The following is a 17217-nucleotide window of genomic DNA, read 5'->3' as shown; positions in this document are numbered from 1 at the left end:
GAGGGGTGGGGAGGGTATGGGGGTGGGTGGCAGTTTAACAGCACAATAAGGATGCTAAGAACCGGAACATCCAAGAGACTGGATGACTGGCACTGCTGAGGACGGAGGGAACGCTGGAGGATGTGGCTCAGGCTCTGCTCGATGGCTGTGAGTCTGACAGGATTAACATTGCAGGCACACTTCTCTCACATACAGAAGAACAAACTGGAAGCAGTACGATCCCATCCACAGAGTTCAGAAACAAATTATTTTATTTGGGGAAAATAACATTTTGCTGCACTAGATGGGAGAACCACTGCTGAACTTTCACACTTTCAGAAATACGCCTGCCCTGATGGACACTGGGTTAAGCCTAGAAAACTCGCCAGCATCCCCACGCCCTACCCAATCTCTTAGGCTACTTCTCTAAAGACAAAGGAACTCTACGGCTAGACCACTTGACGGAAGAAAGGGCCCTGGATCCTGATTGCTACTAGCTTCGCCACGCCCTCTGAGCCTTAGCATCAGATTTGCCTATCAATTAAAACAGGGAGAATAAATTCTACCCTCTTCCTCCTTGGGTGCCATGGGAATAGAAAACATCAAAGATGTACTAACAAAGAATGACAGATGAACAAGGGTGATGAGGTGATAATTCACCTCTCTCTCATCAGCACCAAAGAGTGACTACAGACATAGCCTGCTGACCTTTAACAAAGAACCTGGACAAACGGGAAGACTGGACACACTGGGAAGCAGCGCCCCTGCTGTGACTCAAGAGGAAACTACTGACGTTCCGTTCAAAAGTCACAAGGTGAGTCAATACGCAATAATTTCACAGTTATCCAGCCCAAGGCTCTTTCTAAACACAGCCAGTGAGGGCTAAGTGAGGCAAGAACTTGGCAAGCCACTCACGGTTCTCCTCAACTTACAGGAATCCTGACTTGACTTGGATTCTGACAGGCTGACGGCAGAAGCATCCCGGGACTGGTCGATCATGCCAATGTTCACTTTGTGCTTGTAGGGATCCAAGGCCCCCAAGAGTCCTAACACACGGATAGCCTGCGTGGGAAAGGGGAGGGGAAAAGAAAACATTCATCACGGCACCTGACTACCACAGCTCTCATGGATACTCGTGTTCCGTGATGCCCAATTCATATCCCATGACCACCCACAGGGACAAAACGGAGAGGGACAGGAAGTCTCATCAGTAGTCTCAGAGCATGTTAATGGCGCAAACGTCTCTCCATTCTCCCAGCAAAGTCTTTAAACACCAAGTGTGCGGTGTTTCCTACCTCTCGCCGCGTACCCTGGTTCTGCTCAGTCTTCAGGAAATTCAGCAGCACCTCAAGCAATGTGGGGTACTTCCTGTAGGGCTCCACCACGTAGCCAGTGCTGGCCACCAACTGTCCCAGGGTCCACAGAGCCACCTGGACAGGCAAAAGATGACATGGTTTGTAGCACCAGTAAGAGAGAAAAGAAAGCATACTCCGTACCCTTCATTAAATGGTTATAACAAAGTGTTAGAGGCTATTACAAGAAAAGAATGCCAAGTAAAGGCACTAACCATAAACCAAAATACTGAGAGCTGGGGCATAAAAGCAAGGCTACAAACCAACGTAACGATCGCTGGATCAAAGGTAAAGAACAGTCCCGCCTTTCTCAGGGTATAGAGTTCTCCTATACCCTGGATGATGGACAGGAGAAATCGGACTCAAAAGGAAATCAAGGTTGCTCTTACTCTCAGTCTAGTCACCTAATGACCTCGATGACCAAAGCGAAGCCAGGGCCGGGGGAGGGTGAGCTGAAGCTCCACTTCCGTCCACAGCCAGAGGCCAAGACTCTCTGCTTCCCTTTAGGGGACAGGGCTCTGATAGATGACCTGCACTTTTTTTTTTTTTTTTCTGTCTAGAGGAAACGGCACTGGTCAGCCCTGATACTGACAGTGACTCTGGGTCAGGATGACAGCTAACTCTAGCTCCAAGTCTTTCTTCTTTTTACTCAGTCAACAAATATTTCTGAGTACCTACTAGTGCTAGGCATCACTGGCTGGGCACACTAAGGTGACAGAGAGAGACGAGGTCCCTGGCCTCATGGGGCCTATCCTGCTCAAACACGAAGTAGTGGTACTCACCTGCCTTTTGGCCAACAGAGAGGAGTCCTGGAGCATGTCCATGATGATAATAAAAAGTTCATCAACCCACTTCCTCATTTCTAGGCCACTAACCTACACAATGAAAAGGGAAGTGGTAGATAGCATTAGAAATTATGGCATTAAGGAGTATTCTGACTTCATTAGAGGTGAAATAATTCTTCCCATCCTATGGAAAAAGCAGTTGTCCCCTTACCTGAGCCAACTCTCCTATTGTAGCCAAGACATTATTGATCACACCTGGGTTTGGATCAGGGTCTGGATCTTTCAGTTTCAAAATTAAAGCCTATGGAAAGAAGGTATGAGAAAATGAATGCTGGTTAGAGTCTACTAGAAAACTTTTTTTCACATAAGTAAAATTCACCCAAGAGACCATCTCAGTCATAGATAAATTACTTCTAAGGCTTTAGGAATCCAGGACTCCACTGGAACGTGGATTCTTAAGCCTTTCTCCATACTGCACACGAGTCTGACGTATGAGGGAGTTGGGAAGTGCCATGATCTACAAACATTTCCCACGCCTCCTCTAAACTGTATCCGTGTGATCATGTACCCAGATTCACGTAAGTTGTGAAGGACTTCGCATGAGTCTAACGTAGACATGGAGGTTGACTCAGATTTTAAAGCTCACTTTTTCTTCGTTTTGGGGGAGCTACTTTATGCCGCTATCTTACTTCTCCTCTCCAAGCACACTGGATGAGGTGCTTGAAACATCATATCTTATCTCTTAGGAGAGCCCTTTCTTCCTGCACCTGGTGAGATTCTTGGTATTCTTGAACTGAGGGTGCTTGATGTGGCCCTTGTCCGCGAGCCTGGGACCAAAGAAATTATCTACTTTGTTCAGTGTACCCGTGAGCACTGAAACACTCCCATCATCCCAAGACATCCTGGAGAGAAAGTACCAGTCTCTGTTGCAAATTACCTTCAGAATAGGCTCCATGTAGGGGCGGATGAGTCGGGGGGCATTGGAGACCAGGTGCCCCAGCATGCGGGCACTCTGTTCCTTGATTCTTCCAATGCCACTGTGCTCCAGCTCTGTCAAAATCTGTAGGGAAGAAAGGCTTACTACGGCAGAGGAAATTCGAGAGGGACTGTGTGTTTGAAGTGAGAATGAGGCACGGAACTAGAGGAAGGAGCCAGAACTCCACTGCGGATCAAGGAGCTGCTAGATACTCCACAAGCAAGGCCATCTCTGCAGCTCACAGAACAGTCCTGGATACAGCAGTGACCGGAGGAAAAACCGTTTGAAACCGGCCCTTTCTCCTTCTGTCACAGTACTCCAAGGTCCCTCAGCCCTCTGCAAAGCATAGCTTTTAACAGTGCAGACAGTCATAGAAGACGGAGAAAACCAACAGGGCTCGCTGTGAGCAGGGTTTTGCAAAAATAGAGAATGAAGGGGGGACCCTCCCTGGTGGCTCAGTGGTTAAGAATCTGCCTGCCAATGCAGGGGACACGGGTTCGAGCCCTGGTCCGGGAAGATCCCACATACTGCGGAGCAACTAAGCCTGTGAGCAACAACTACTGAGCCTGCACTCTAGAGGCCGCGAGCCACAACTACTGAGCCCACGTGCCACAACTACTGAAGCCCACGTGTCTAGAGCCAGCGCTCCGCAGCAAGAGAAGCCACCACAATGAGAAGCCCGCGCGCCGCAACGAAGAGTAGCCCCCGCTCGCTGCAACTAGAGAAAGTCCGCGTGCAGCAATGAAGACCCAACGCAGCCAAAAAATAAAATAAATTAATTTATTAATTGAAAAAAAAAAAAAAGAATGAAGGAAGGGCTCTCTGCAAGAAAAATATCTGTACAGACAGCAAATCACTCAGAGTGCCTATAAATAATGACAATGGAATCAAAGACTAGTCAGAACAGCTGTGATGTGGAAAGAAATATTGATACTCAGTTGTGGTTTTGGGCACCTCTAGATAAACCCAAACAGTTAGGGATGATATCAACAGAATCCCCTTGGACCTTAATGAACCGAGATAACACGCCGAAAACACCAGCAAATCAGCACGTTATGCTCCTGGTGACACAGACATAAACAACTTAATATAGACAGACTTCTGGAGAGCTGAAGTTGCCAGAAGGAAATCTCTGCACAGTGGGAAAAGTGAGAAACAAAGCTCGTGTTAACTCAGCTACCCAAAGGAGTCATCTCCAATTTAATGTTATGTTTTGTCTCACGTTATTGATTTAATAATCCTGATTTCCTGGACCCCCTTGGCAGTGTGTTTTCACCTGGTCACAGCATACAGCAGTGAGAGGGGATGGAGAGGGATACTAAGAACAGAAGCATAACCGCAAGAGATGGCTGTCCGCGGGGAAATGGGTAGCAGTGAGGAGAGCACAACTCTGGGACAGCGCAGGGCCAGATCAAACAGCCCCCAATTTACTCCAGGGCCAAAGAGCGCCGCTGTACCCTAATAACAATACCCAATGCCCACCTTGATGAGCAAGACACCAAGAAAAGGCCAAAGCACATTTTGGTAAGGTCCCTTACCAAGGCATGAAAATGTACAATTCAACCTGGGGAAAACCGTATCAAAGTTTAAAAACAAGAAAAATTATTAAAACGTTTTTCCCAAGCTGTACTTGTTTTATTCATTCCCTCTGCTAATAAAGTGTTTGTAGATTTGCTGCATTCTGTTAAAACAGAAAAGATAAAATAAAGTAAAATTCTGGAGTTTCAAGGACTAAGTTCAGTACATAGTGAATTCACTTGATGATGCTTCACATTTTCCAGTATCAGGAAAACGGCCAGCCTGACGGCTTACTGTAAGCTTCTTGAGGACACAGCCCATGCCTGCCTTGTGCACCGGCATGCTTCCAGAACCCAGCAGTATTTGGAACACAGGAGGTGCTCAAAACGTCTGTTGTCTGAATGAACGTACTGATATTCTCATTAGGAGATATTTCTCTATCAAGCTTATTTAGCATGGTTTGAGCTGGCAGGCTCAACAATGATTTCTTTTCCTTCCCCAAACTTTAGCTTTTTCAAAAAGACTTAAAAGGATAGGCACTAACATGGGCCAGCAGTTAAGGAATGAACCATTAGGCTAAAGACACAAGTGCCATCATAAGTATAATCTTTTAATTTGTTCACTGATGATGTAACTCACAGTCACTCTAATTATGACAGACTGTGAATAAATGACATTTCTTTAGGGTAGAAGTTATATTAATAATTTTCTATGTTTAAGTTCTTTATACGTTATGAAAAGTGCTTATTTCAAAAAAACCATGGGGAGGATCATGAAGCAGAGGGTGTGGTGGGGACAGGATGGAGTCGGGGGACAGTAGATGACTGAATGAGCCACACTTAGACCCAGAAGAGGTGGGTGGAAGTAGCCTGAGGCAGGAAGGACCGGACTCTGCATCGTTCACAAGGCAGCCGGAGAACTTACTCGGCCGGGGGAAGACAAGGACCAGAAGACAGGCTTCAGCAGGAACTGGAAATCCTACCAGCTCTAGCGGCAAAGCCAACCCGCATCTACCCGAGGCTCTAGTCCAAGCAGCTTAGCCCGGCATCTCACATTGTTTAGGAACGACAGCCAGGGACCACAGACCAGGGGCGAGGACGACGAGAAGCAGTGCTGGAACCATTCCCGTATCCGGCCTCTGTGCTTGGCCTGGCATCAGCAGGAGAAGCAGGAGCGCAAGGACTGAGAGGCGCTGGGCACGCTGACACCCTCTGCAGCAGAGGCAGCGAAGAGCGGCAAGAAACGGACTCGCTGGTGACTTCCCGGGAGAAAGGGAGAGCCACGTGAGGGGTTAGCTTGCGAGTCACGCTGACAAGAGGCTTACGAGGTGATAAGCGCTAGAACTGCAATCACCAAGCCGGGAAAACACGTGGGCTCTTGGAGCCAAAGGCGGCTCCTACCGGGCATCTCACTCTCTCTCTCCCCTCCTCCTCCTCGACTCTCGTTCCCCAGAGAGCGCTCACGGTGAGCGTGCACCCCCCCTAGCCCGGGTGTGGCCGCCGCGCCCTACCTGGATGAGCATCTTGCGCAGGAAGGGCATGACGAAGGCTGGGTTCATGCTGCTGAGCCGGCCCACGGTGCAGATGGCCAGCTCCCGGATCTCAAACACCTGGTCATTCAGGGCCACAAACAGGGCCTGCAGATTTTCTGCCTGGGCCAGGTGTGCGTCAAAGCGCTCGTCCAGGGATGCCAAGACACAGTAGCGGATGTCGGGGTCTGCAAGAGCAATGGAGCCTTTCGGGGCCTCTTCACTCCCCTCCTCCCTCCAGTCCTTTCCCAGTTTCTGCGGTCACTGCCCATCAGCCTAGGGAGAGGATTCCAGATACCCTTCTCTCACCAAACCTGTCATTTTTTTCTCTACTCACAGGAGCAAAGATAATAGAATTTTTTAAAAAAATTGACTAATTAATTTATTTATTTTTGGCTGCGTTGGGCCTTCGTTGCTGCGCGTGGGCTTTCTCCAGTCTTGGTGAGTGGGGGCTACTCTTCGTTGCGGTGCGTGGGCTTCTCGCTGTGGTGGCTTCTCTTGCTGCAAAGCATGGGCTCTAGGCTCGTGGGCCTCAGTAGCTGTGGCACACGGGCTCAGCAGCTGTGGCTCACGGGCTCTAGAGAGCAGGCTCAGCAGCCGTGGTGCATGGGCCCAGCTGCTCCGTGGCATGTGATATCCTCCCGGACCAGAGATCGAACCCACGTCCCCTGCACTGGCAGGCGGATTCTTAACCACTGTGCCACCGGGGAAGTCCAAGATAATATAATCTGAGGCCGATTATCTTACAGCAATAGGCTGGTGTAGCCAGGCCTAAGGCTTTGCCAGAGAAAATGCTGGACATCAGCGTGTTGCGGCCATGCAAGGAAACTGGCTACTTCCAACTGCCCCAGGCACCTACACTTCCCTAGACTGCCTCCGTCTCAAACTTTACCAGGATCTGTTATCCCAACCACGAGCAGTTTGCTGAGCACATCCGCCACCACTTGCACTGCGGTCTGGCTAACCACGTGAGCGTGGCCACTGATGAGGTGGACAGAGGGCGTGAGCAGGCGGGAGCAGGTGCGGGCGGCTTCCATGCGGATCTCCTTGTGCTCGCTGTTCAGGAAGTGATCCGCACAGTGGCGGACAAACTGGGTCAGAGAGTGGCCTGGATACAAAGGCAGAGAGAAGACAGAATAAACAGGTCTGCAACTGGCTAGCTGCATTTTCCATTCCATGGCTACTAATTTAATTTTCCACAAGATACTGACCAGCAAGATATTGACCCAGAACTCTTCTCTTAAAAAAGTAACAACAACAACAAAAAGTAACAAATGATCTTCTAATGAGCAGAAAGGCAGAAGGGAGGTGGAAAAGGAGCTGGGAGACATAAAAAAGGCATTTCCTCCCTGCCTCCATCCCAATCCATTATTTCCTTCAAAAAGTGAATTATTTTGTTTTATTCGGACCCAGCCCTTTATATTCTCAGAGAGTAAAACAATTTTTGATCAAATTTACCTCGTCTATTTTAGTTCCCAGATTTAAATACCCAAAAGAGAGCTTGATATAGGCTGGGTTTAAATATAGCTACTTTCTATTCCTTAGAAATAGACTGGGAGGAGATATGGGGATATATGTATACGTATAGCTGATTCACTTCGTTATACAGCAGAAACTAACACACCATCGTAAAGCAATTATACTCCAATAAAGATGTTAAAAAAAAAATAAAGAAAAGAAATAGATTATCCTGGGTGTTAATCAGTGTAAATGGAGGAACTGCAACAGGGAAACTACCGATGCTGTAAGTATTCAGACAGCATGTCTACGCTTTTTGTACTTGTTTGTTTCCCTGTAGCCTTAACCAATACCACCTACACAATCTTAAATTTCAAGAGTGTCCATTTTTCTCTCCTGAAACGTATGGCCCTAAGGCATTAATGTGGGCTTATCTGTAGCTTAGAATTCCAAACTGAACTACACAGTACAGCAGTCTTGGAAATCACACCGCCATTGGAATGAAGATACCCCCAAGCCCTGCTTATACATTTTAAAGAATTCAATACCATCTCAGCCAAAGGGAGGTGACAAGGTGAGGGGGATCCATCTCTGCAGCGTCAGTTCCTTGGATCAATGCATACTTTTCCTCAACACCATCTGCCCCCACCCCCTTTTCCTTTGTCTTTGTATGGGACAAAGAAACAAACGGTAGGAATTAACAATATACGGAAAGACTATAAAAGGATGAGCTGCTGTAGAATCAGCTACCCTGTCTCCAGGACCCCTAGCAAGATCCAGGAATTCTAGGGCACCCTCACTCTTTTCTCGAGGTTCCCAGTATTGCTGACTATCTTGGCAAGAGCCACCGCAATTTCTTGGTTTTTAAAAAAAAGTTTTTAAATTTAATCTTATTTATTTTTTTACACAGCAGGTTCTTATTAGTCATCTATTTTATACACATCAGTGTGTACATGTCAATCCCAATCTCCCAGTTCATCCCCCCACCCCCCGCCACTTTCCCCCCTTGGTGTCCCTACGTTTGTTCTCTACTTCTGTGTCTCTATTTCTGCCCTGGACATCAGCGTGTTGCGGCCATGCAAGGAAACTGGCTACTTCCAACTGCCCCAGGCACCTACACTTCCCTAGACTGCCTCCGTCTCAAACTTTACCAGGATCTGTTATCCCAACCACGAGCAGTTTGCTGAGCACATCCGCCACCACTTGCACTGCGGTCTGGCTAACCACGTGAGCGTGGCCACTGATGAGGTGGACAGAGGGCGTGAGCAGGCGGGAGCAGGTGCGGGCGGCTTCCATGCGGATCTCCTTGTGCTCGCTGTTCAGGAAGTGATCCGCACAGTGGCGGACAAACTGGGTCAGAGAGTGGCCTGGATACAAAGGCAGAGAGAAGACAGAATAAACAGGTCTGCAACTGGCTAGCTGCATTTTCCATTCCATGGCTACTAATTTAATTTTCCACAAGATACTGACCAGCAAGATATTGACCCAAACTCTTCTCTTAAAAAAAGTAACAACAACAACAAAAAGTAACAAATGATCTTCTAATGAGCAGAAAGGCAGAAGGGAGGTGGAAAAGGAGCTGGGAGACATAAAAAAGGCATTTCCTCCCTGCCTCCATCCCAATCCGTTATTTCCTTCAAAAAGTGAATTATTTTGTTTTATTCGGACCCAGCCCTTTATATTCTCAGAGAGTAAAACAATTTTTGATCAAATTTACCTCGTCTATTTTAGTTCCCAGATTTAAATACCCAAAAGAGAGCTTGATATAGGCTGGGTTTAAATATAGCTACTTTCTATTCCTTAGAAATAGACTGGGAGGAGATATGGGGATATATGTATACGTATAGCTGATTCACTTCGTTATACAGCAGAAACTAACACACCATCGTAAAGCAATTATACTCCAATAAAGATGTTAAAAAAAAAATAAAGAAAAGAAATAGATTATCCTGGGTGTTAATCAGTGTAAATGGAGGAACTGCAACAGGGAAACTACCGATGCTGTAAGTATTCAGACAGCATGTCTACGCTTTTTGTACTTGTTTGTTTCCCTGTAGCCTTAACCAATACCACCTACACAATCTTAAATTTCAAGAGTGTCCATTTTTCTCTCCTGAAACGTATGGCCCTAAGGCATTAATGTGGGCTTATCTGTAGCTTAGAATTCCAAACTGAACTACACAGTACAGCAGTCTTGGAAATCACACCGCCATTGGAATGAAGATACCCCCAAGCCCTGCTTATACATTTTAAAGAATTCAATACCATCTCAGCCAAAGGGAGGTGACAAGGTGAGGGGGATCCATCTCTGCAGCGTCAGTTCCTTGGATCAATGCATACTTTTCCTCAACACCATCTGCCCCCACCCCCTTTTCCTTTGTCTTTGTATGGGACAAAGAAACAAACGGTAGGAATTAACAATATACGGAAAGACTATAAAAGGATGAGCTGCTGTAGAATCAGCTACCCTGTCTCCAGGACCCCTAGCAAGATCCAGGAATTCTAGGGCACCCTCACTCTTTTCTCGAGGTTCCCAGTATTGCTGACTATCTTGGCAAGAGCCACCGCAATTTCTTGGTTTTTAAAAAAAAGTTTTTAAATTTAATCTTATTTATTTTTTTACACAGCAGGTTCTTATTAGTCATCTATTTTATACACATCAGTGTGTACATGTCAATCCCAATCTCCCAGTTCATCCCCCCACCCCCCGCCACTTTCCCCCCTTGGTGTCCATACGTTTGTTCTCTACTTCTGTGTCTCTATTTCTGCCCTGAAAACCGGTTCATCTGTACCATCGCAATTTCTTACCTTCAAACTCAAAACTGCCAAGAGTTCGGAGGGCAAGGGTAATGCTGCCCACATCGCTGGCCTCAGGGAGGGTCGTGAGGCCAGGGGAAGCCAGCTGATGGGCCAGGCCCTTGGGCATGCCTGGGTGCCGGAGGGGTTTGTGCATAAGGACCAGGGACAGCATCTTCAGGAGTCCATCTTGGATGTCCTTTTTCAGCTGTGGAATCTGACGGCTCAGGTCGTAGAGCACAGCTGTGAGGGCGGGGCTGAGGGAAAGGAAACCAGTCACATAAGGGGCTGGATATACGACATTTGGTCTGTTCTTGGGAAGAAACAGCCCTTCTTGTCCAGCAAGGGGATCGGGCCCCATCCCTGCTTAGTCTTTAGAGCAGAAAGGATACAATGAAATAGAATATATATCTTAACCTCTCTTGGCCTGATCCCGTATTTCAAAACAATCTATGATTTTGTGGGTTTTGCCTTGAGAGAACTTGTTTACTGTAATTCAGTCACTACGGAAAACCAAGTCTCAATAAACAATCTGGGAAGCAGATTGAGAGCATCGTCCTTATTTTATAGATGAAGAGAACAAAAGCGTAAGGAGCTTAAGCCATTTGCTCATCATAATGTAAATGATAGCTGCAAACATTAACGGAGCACTTTTTTTTTTTTTTTTTTTTTTTTTTTTGGCCACACCACGTGGCTTGTGGGATCTTAGTTCCCCAACCAGGGATTGAATCAAACCCGGGTCCGGGCAGTGAAGAGCACAGAATCCTAACTACCGGACCGCCAAGAAATTCCCAGTGGTGCATTTCTTACACACACTGCACTGTACTAAGAGTGGCTATTTCGTGAACTCTTTCACTTAATCCCCACGACAAACCTAGACCATAGGAACTGCTACTGTACCCACTTTTCAGACTAGAAAGCTGAGGCTCAGAGAAGTTAAATAATTTACTTATGATCACCCAGCTAAATAGTGATGAAACCTGGATTTGAAACTAGCCTATGAGTTTAGTGTGAGCTATCCCTACCTATCCAATTTAACGTGTAAATAGCCACGCCTCACTCTTTCAACACAGCCCCAGGACTGTGGCTCAAGCCTCATACTACCCGAGCTGGGGACAGCTCAGGTTCCCGACACCCACCTCAGTCCCACCGCCAGCATGGGCTCCAGCAGCTCCTTGATGTCCTGCTGGATGCCCGGCCCCATCGCTCGGGCCAGCATGCTGATACAGGTGAACACCGTGGCATCCACCTGCATTGCCTTCTGTCTCCTGCAGAGAACCGAAGAGTGGCTAGTTTAGACATAATGGCATTTTGTGATACCCTACCTCAAAATTACCTTGGGGCAAGGAGGGCAGGTTTCCCAGGTGGGGCCACCCCATGTGGGTGTGCAGGTTACCTACTGAACAGTCTAGGGGCCCATCACACTGCAGTCACTGCAGACTTGTATATTTAAAACAAATGACCAGCAGATGGCAGTAATGTCTCTTGAGGAAGGGGCCCCACTTCAGAATTCACACAAAAGGCACCATGTGGGTTAGTGTGGTGCTGGCCAAGGTCCCTAATTAGGAAGCAAACTGAACAACGTGCACATCAGGGACCACGAGTGCAGGGCACAGCCATCATATGAGAAGAAATTCTTCTCCCTATGAGGAGAACGCTGGGCTTGAAACGGGTGAGGCTTATTAATTCACCAGCGCAATCCTCACTACTAACACAGGGAACTATGAAGACACAATTCTAATTAACACTGACCCCCTAAGACTTAGAGAAGATACCCTAGCCTCACCACCTGGCAGGGTGCTGAAGGTCTTTCTCATATTTTATTCACTGGGACGTTTCAAGAGGTAGGACAATGTATCCAACTTCAATGATAAAGAAAAAGGTGACCGTTAGGTCCCCTCAGTTCCAGTCCAGGAACCCTCGCTTTAGTTGTTATCAAAATCAGACCTTTGAAAGCCAGAGAAAAGAACAAAACTAGGAGATTCCCAGTAAATAATATTGAGAGCAGCACTGGTATCTAACATGTTCACAGGTATTCAACCACCCCAAATATTTACATCCATGTCACTTCACTTGGGAAAGGCTGGAACTCAACTGAGGAAGGGCTATTCACTATATGATTTGCTGGTTAATGACGCAGAGAACAGGCTTCAGCTCCATGGAAATTGGGATGGAGCATCCTCCCTCTCCAACCAAATGGGGTGGAAGGTGAAATCATAACAGAGATGCTTACTTATGGGCAAAGTCCTTAGGAGGCAGGGCTGCTCGGATGATGTCCAGCACACGAGGTAAATAGACCTTAAACTCAGACCTCACAGCCACAGAAAGTAGCCCCAGGGCTTGGAAGGCTGCTGTCCGTTCCTTCTCCTTCTTGACACAGCTTAGGACATGGTTCATGGTATCTTGGAGGTACTGGGTATCTGAGCACAGAAACGACAAAGTGTATATGGCTCAAGGTGAGGGGTGGTCTACATATGAAAGGTCAAAGTTCCTATAAAACGCTTAAATTTAAGAATAAATTAAGAAAGCCTGTTGGAAAGATATTAAGAAGAAATTAGAGAATGCACTAACCAAACTCTTTGCTTGATAATCACTCCTCTGATACAGCTTTTAGAAATATTAGAAATATAAGCTGTTTTTCCTTTAATTAAAAAAAAAAACCAAAAACTTAAAAGTGTCTCCAAAACAATATTGCATTAATTATCCCCATTAGCATTATATTTTGAGGGAAAGATTACATGCTTTTGTTTAAGAAATATATGTTAAACCTTGGTTAAAAACAAAGAGAGGATCATCTAAGCTATTTTACATTATCTGGAAATTTAAAGTAATATTGAAAACTGTTTGCAATAAACAGGCTATTCCATTCAGCTTAGGCCTAGAAATCACTTTGCTATCACCTAGAGACTTCTGTTAGAGTTATATGTAATAGAAAAAGATTTAGTCCATAATTTGGAAAGCCACATATGTGTTTTCATTAAGTTTACATAAGCCAGTGTGCATGGGTAGGCGATTCTTGGGCCGTTTAAGCTAAAGTGCTACGACCCCTCAGAAGGCTGGTATTTCCTGCCTCTTGCCCCTCTTCCATTTCTTCTCTTCCATCTTTCTGGCCTCAAGTCCGTGCACCAGCAGCACATACAAGCAAGACCACGCATCCAGTAGAAAGAGAGGGGTGCTCAAGGCCACCAGGACCACATTTAGGAGACAGTGAACTAGACTCCCAAACAGCACACACACATCACTGCATTTATGCTATCGAGAAATGTCTTCTCTCACAGCTCACGGTCAAATGCCTCAAATTGAACATGCTGGAGCCTGAAAACAGTCAGAGACCAAGGTGATACAACTCTCAAATCAGAGTGTACCAACGAGAAAAATGGGACCTTTGCAGAGCAGGACAGCGTTTCGGCAGGAAATGAGCTTGAATCAAGAAGGTAATTTCCTTTTCCAGACTTAGCATCCCAAGAGATTAGGAATCTGACATTGCTAGAGATTCCAGCCCAATCCTAAGGGGAGTATTTTTGATATTTCCAAAGCTTGCATCATCAGGAGGTGCAAGCAGTGACTTCCAAACTGCAAGCTTTAAAAAAGTGGCGCTTTAGGGGCTTCCCTGGTGGCTCAGTGGTTAAGAGTCCGCCTGCCGATGCAGGGGACACGGGTTCGAGCCCTGGTCTGGGAGGATCCCACATGCCGCAGAGCAGCTAAGCCTGCGTGCCACAACTACTGAGCCCACGTGCCTAGAGTCCATGCTCTGCAACGAGAGAGGCCACCGCAATGAGAGGCCCGTGCGCCGCAGCGAAGAGTAGGCCCCGCTCATCACAACTAGAAAGAGCCCGTGTGTAGCAAGGAAGACGCAATGCAGCCAAAAATAAATAAATAAATTAAATTAAAAAAAAAAAAAAAAAAAAAAAGTGGCGCTTTCCCAATGAGACTGTACTTATGGAGGCTGCCCAGGCTGAATTTCCAGAACATATTTTAGTATATTATTTAAAAAACAACAAAAACTCACATCAAAAGAACAAACCTAGGGGCCCCTCTGAGCCTTTGTATCCTGCTGCTAGGCCGTCTTTTGAACTCACAAGGTAACCAACTGCTTCTACAACATGCCAGACTTTGATCAAATTTGGCCTAGTTATTATTCTCTTTTGAGCCACAGACTTTCAAACCAAGATCATTTAAAGCTCTACTGAACAGGGGCATGTCTGTTCATTAAAAAAGAGAAAAGCTGCTGGGTACCAGGTGAGAAGAATGGAAAACTGAAAAAATATGGGGTGATCCTCATTATATCCTCTCTCTCTGGTTCCGTGATTTTATGTGGCTAATTGTCTCATCCTCGCTTAACACCTATTCTCACACCCAGCACATTTAACACCTCACCGGCTGTATTTCTCTGCTTTCATCTGAGCTGGGTGGTGTGAAACGAGGCTGTGCTAGGGAACGGCATCTGCTGAGGGTCAGGCTGGCCTTTCATTTCCCATCCTGCCTCTCACTGGGTCCTGAACGCTTATTAAGCATGCACCATAGCGAAGAGGAAAGAGACGTAGGGCCGGGGTCTCTACACTCAGCAAGGCGGGAGGTGAGACAAGGATACTAAGTATGAACAGGCAACTGGAGTATTATTATAATTTTTACCTTTACCTTGTTTCCAAAATGGCTTTGAAATAGCTAGGGGAATCAGCAACAATAATGCTTTCTATTTCTTGGAGCTTACTCTGGGTCAGGCACTTAGAGAGGTGCCTAGACATTAAAGCAGCTCATCTCGTGAGGCAAGGACCGTCATTCTAATTTGACAAGTCAGGAAGTGGAGGCCCAGGAAGGTCAAATAGCCTGCCCCAAACCTCACAGTTAAGAACAGAGGCAAGATTCACCCCGGGTCTGATGACGCCAAAGCCTTTCCACAGCCGGGGGTTGTAACGGAAGAGGAAGAGCACGTTTCTAGCTAGAGTGACCCAGCAAGGCGTCAGGGAGAAGCCAGTGTCTGAGCTGGGCCAGCTTCAGGAGCCAGGAATTCACGCCGCCCAGTGGGAGCAGGGCAAGAATTCAGGAATTCGGGAACCCAGTCTACTACCCGTGAAACCAGCTTCTGAAGCATCCAGTCCTTCCTCCCTGTGAGGGGGCGGCAGCCCGGTGCCCACCTAGGAGCAGACACAGGACTGTCCCCGGATCCTGCCTGCCCCACAGGCTGGATGCTGCACACCACTGAAACCGATACTGCCCGTCCTGTGGCCTCTCAGAAGTCCATTCACGAATGTGCTGGCTTCCACACACGAGAACTTGCCTGGCTCTAGAAGTGCCTCTCTGCCTGCACATTCGCATTGTTCCTGTGTCTGCTGCCTCAGACATTTACAGAAGACCTGAACTAGATGCCACTGAAGCTGGAGAGAGGCAAGAGACCAGAGACTAGCCCCTCAGCAGGCACTGCTTCAAATGAGAAGCAGACATAACTTTCTGGCACCTCGTCTCCTCTGTTTAATTACCCTTGAGCGGGTAATGACATGACACGTCCACGGACATCCTCACCTGTGAAGGCAGAAGGTCGGAAGGCAGCCAAGCGGGGCAACAAATTCAGGATTGTCATTTGGATCAGCGAGTTCTTGCTATTCCTGCACTTCAGCACCCACTGGCACACCTGAGACAGGAAGGACACAGGGTTGGCAAAGGAAAGGGAGGCGTGGAGCTTGGGAGAAGAGGGAGCGGACCTCCTGCCACTGACCTGATCAAATTTCTCCTCCATCAAGTCTCTGCAGCAGCGACTCTCCACCAGGGTGGACTTCGCTGGGCTGGGGGAAGCCCCGAAGCCCACGAGGCCTTGGTGAGAGCTGTACCCCAGCAGTCCCACCAAGGCATTTGACTGCTGGGGCTGCATGGCCTGGAAACTGGTGAAGGGGGTGATGTGACGAGGTTTCGTTCCGAAGCCCATGAGATCCTTGCAGTACTTGTCATGTACCAACTGCTGCTGTGTGATTTCTTCCATTTCTTCTCTCAGGCGCTACATACATGGGGGAAAAGTCACCTTCACTTACAAGTGGCATCTGCCTAGGCACCAGGGAGTCTGCCGACAACAGGAGCCACCCCTGACATGCAACTCTTCCCACAGTGGGCGGCGGCCACTCTTCAGCTCTAGGATTCCATTTCCCCAGAACCCTGCAGGGGGCCTGAATCTGTTCTAATTTAGGCACGAGAGCACCACCTACTGAACGACGAAGAAGCAGCAGGGGTCTGGCCCCCAAGAACCCGCTACCCCACTCTTGGTTTGGGAAAGCTGACTTGCGGATGGCTGTGACAACAGACCTAGGATCTAGCAACGGAGCCTCGTGCGAGGGTGAGGGGCAGCTCCAAGCCAGCATCCTGCTAAGGACGTTCTGCTCTCCCTCTTCTCACCAGAAATCCAGGTAGAGACGACTCAGGCAAGTTAATTTTCTCAGAGTCCTAGGAATTCCACATGAGGCATGGAGTACGCTGACTGGCTGAGAACCCCCATCTCTTACCTATTCAAAGGGCTGCTTAATAACTCACTCTCCAGCTTAGCAAATTGAGAAAGATATAAACCAGTTCATTTCCAAACTTCGAAACTCTTTCCACAGATATTTTCATTTTTCAGAAAATCTTATCCACTATTCTTGTCAAGGTCACTAGTACTCTTAGGCTGCTAAATCGAATGGTCTGCAGCATCTGACTTGTCTGCAGTATCTCATCCAACTTAGTGTTTCCTCCTCCTTGAAACCCTTTCTTCCCTTGGCTCCTTGGACCCTGAGCTTTGCTGGCACCCCGCCCCCACCCCTGCTGCTGCTCCTTCTTGGTCTCCCTTGGTTCTTCCTCATTTCC

The 17217-nt window shown here is 47.3% G+C and overlaps 1 protein-coding gene across 2 annotated transcripts in view; it reads right to left on the bottom strand.

Annotated features, from left to right (window-relative positions):
- Positions 1-17217, bottom strand: part of MTOR (mechanistic target of rapamycin kinase) — a 126279-nt gene that overhangs the window by 99986 nt on the left and 9076 nt on the right. Inside the window, exons 7-18 of one of the 2 annotated variants that reach the window (XM_024125589.3) lie at positions 16106-16381; positions 15913-16021; positions 12626-12812; positions 11532-11660; positions 10405-10649; positions 8748-8963; positions 6121-6326; positions 3054-3176; positions 2328-2417; positions 2114-2206; positions 1275-1409; positions 912-1041 (exon numbers count right to left, since the gene is read on the bottom strand). In XM_024125589.3, the coding sequence (XP_023981357.1) occupies positions 912-1041; positions 1275-1409; positions 2114-2206; positions 2328-2417; positions 3054-3176; positions 6121-6326; positions 8748-8963; positions 10405-10649; positions 11532-11660; positions 12626-12812; positions 15913-16021; positions 16106-16381 (1939 nt within the window). Of the gene's footprint in view, positions 1-911; positions 1042-1274; positions 1410-2113; positions 2207-2327; positions 2418-3053; positions 3177-6120; positions 6327-7030; positions 7243-8747; positions 8964-10404; positions 10650-11531; positions 11661-12625; positions 12813-15912; positions 16022-16105; positions 16382-17217 lie in introns of those variants that run through there. The other variant, XM_055083778.1, reaches the window with a different exon arrangement.

This window comes from Physeter macrocephalus, chromosome 3 (assembly GCF_002837175.3).
Source record: "Physeter macrocephalus isolate SW-GA chromosome 3, ASM283717v5, whole genome shotgun sequence".
NCBI classification, from domain to species: Eukaryota; Metazoa; Chordata; class Mammalia; order Artiodactyla; family Physeteridae; genus Physeter; species Physeter macrocephalus.
Note: the sequence above shows the minus strand (reverse complement) of the source record. Positions and strands in the feature narration are given on the sequence as shown.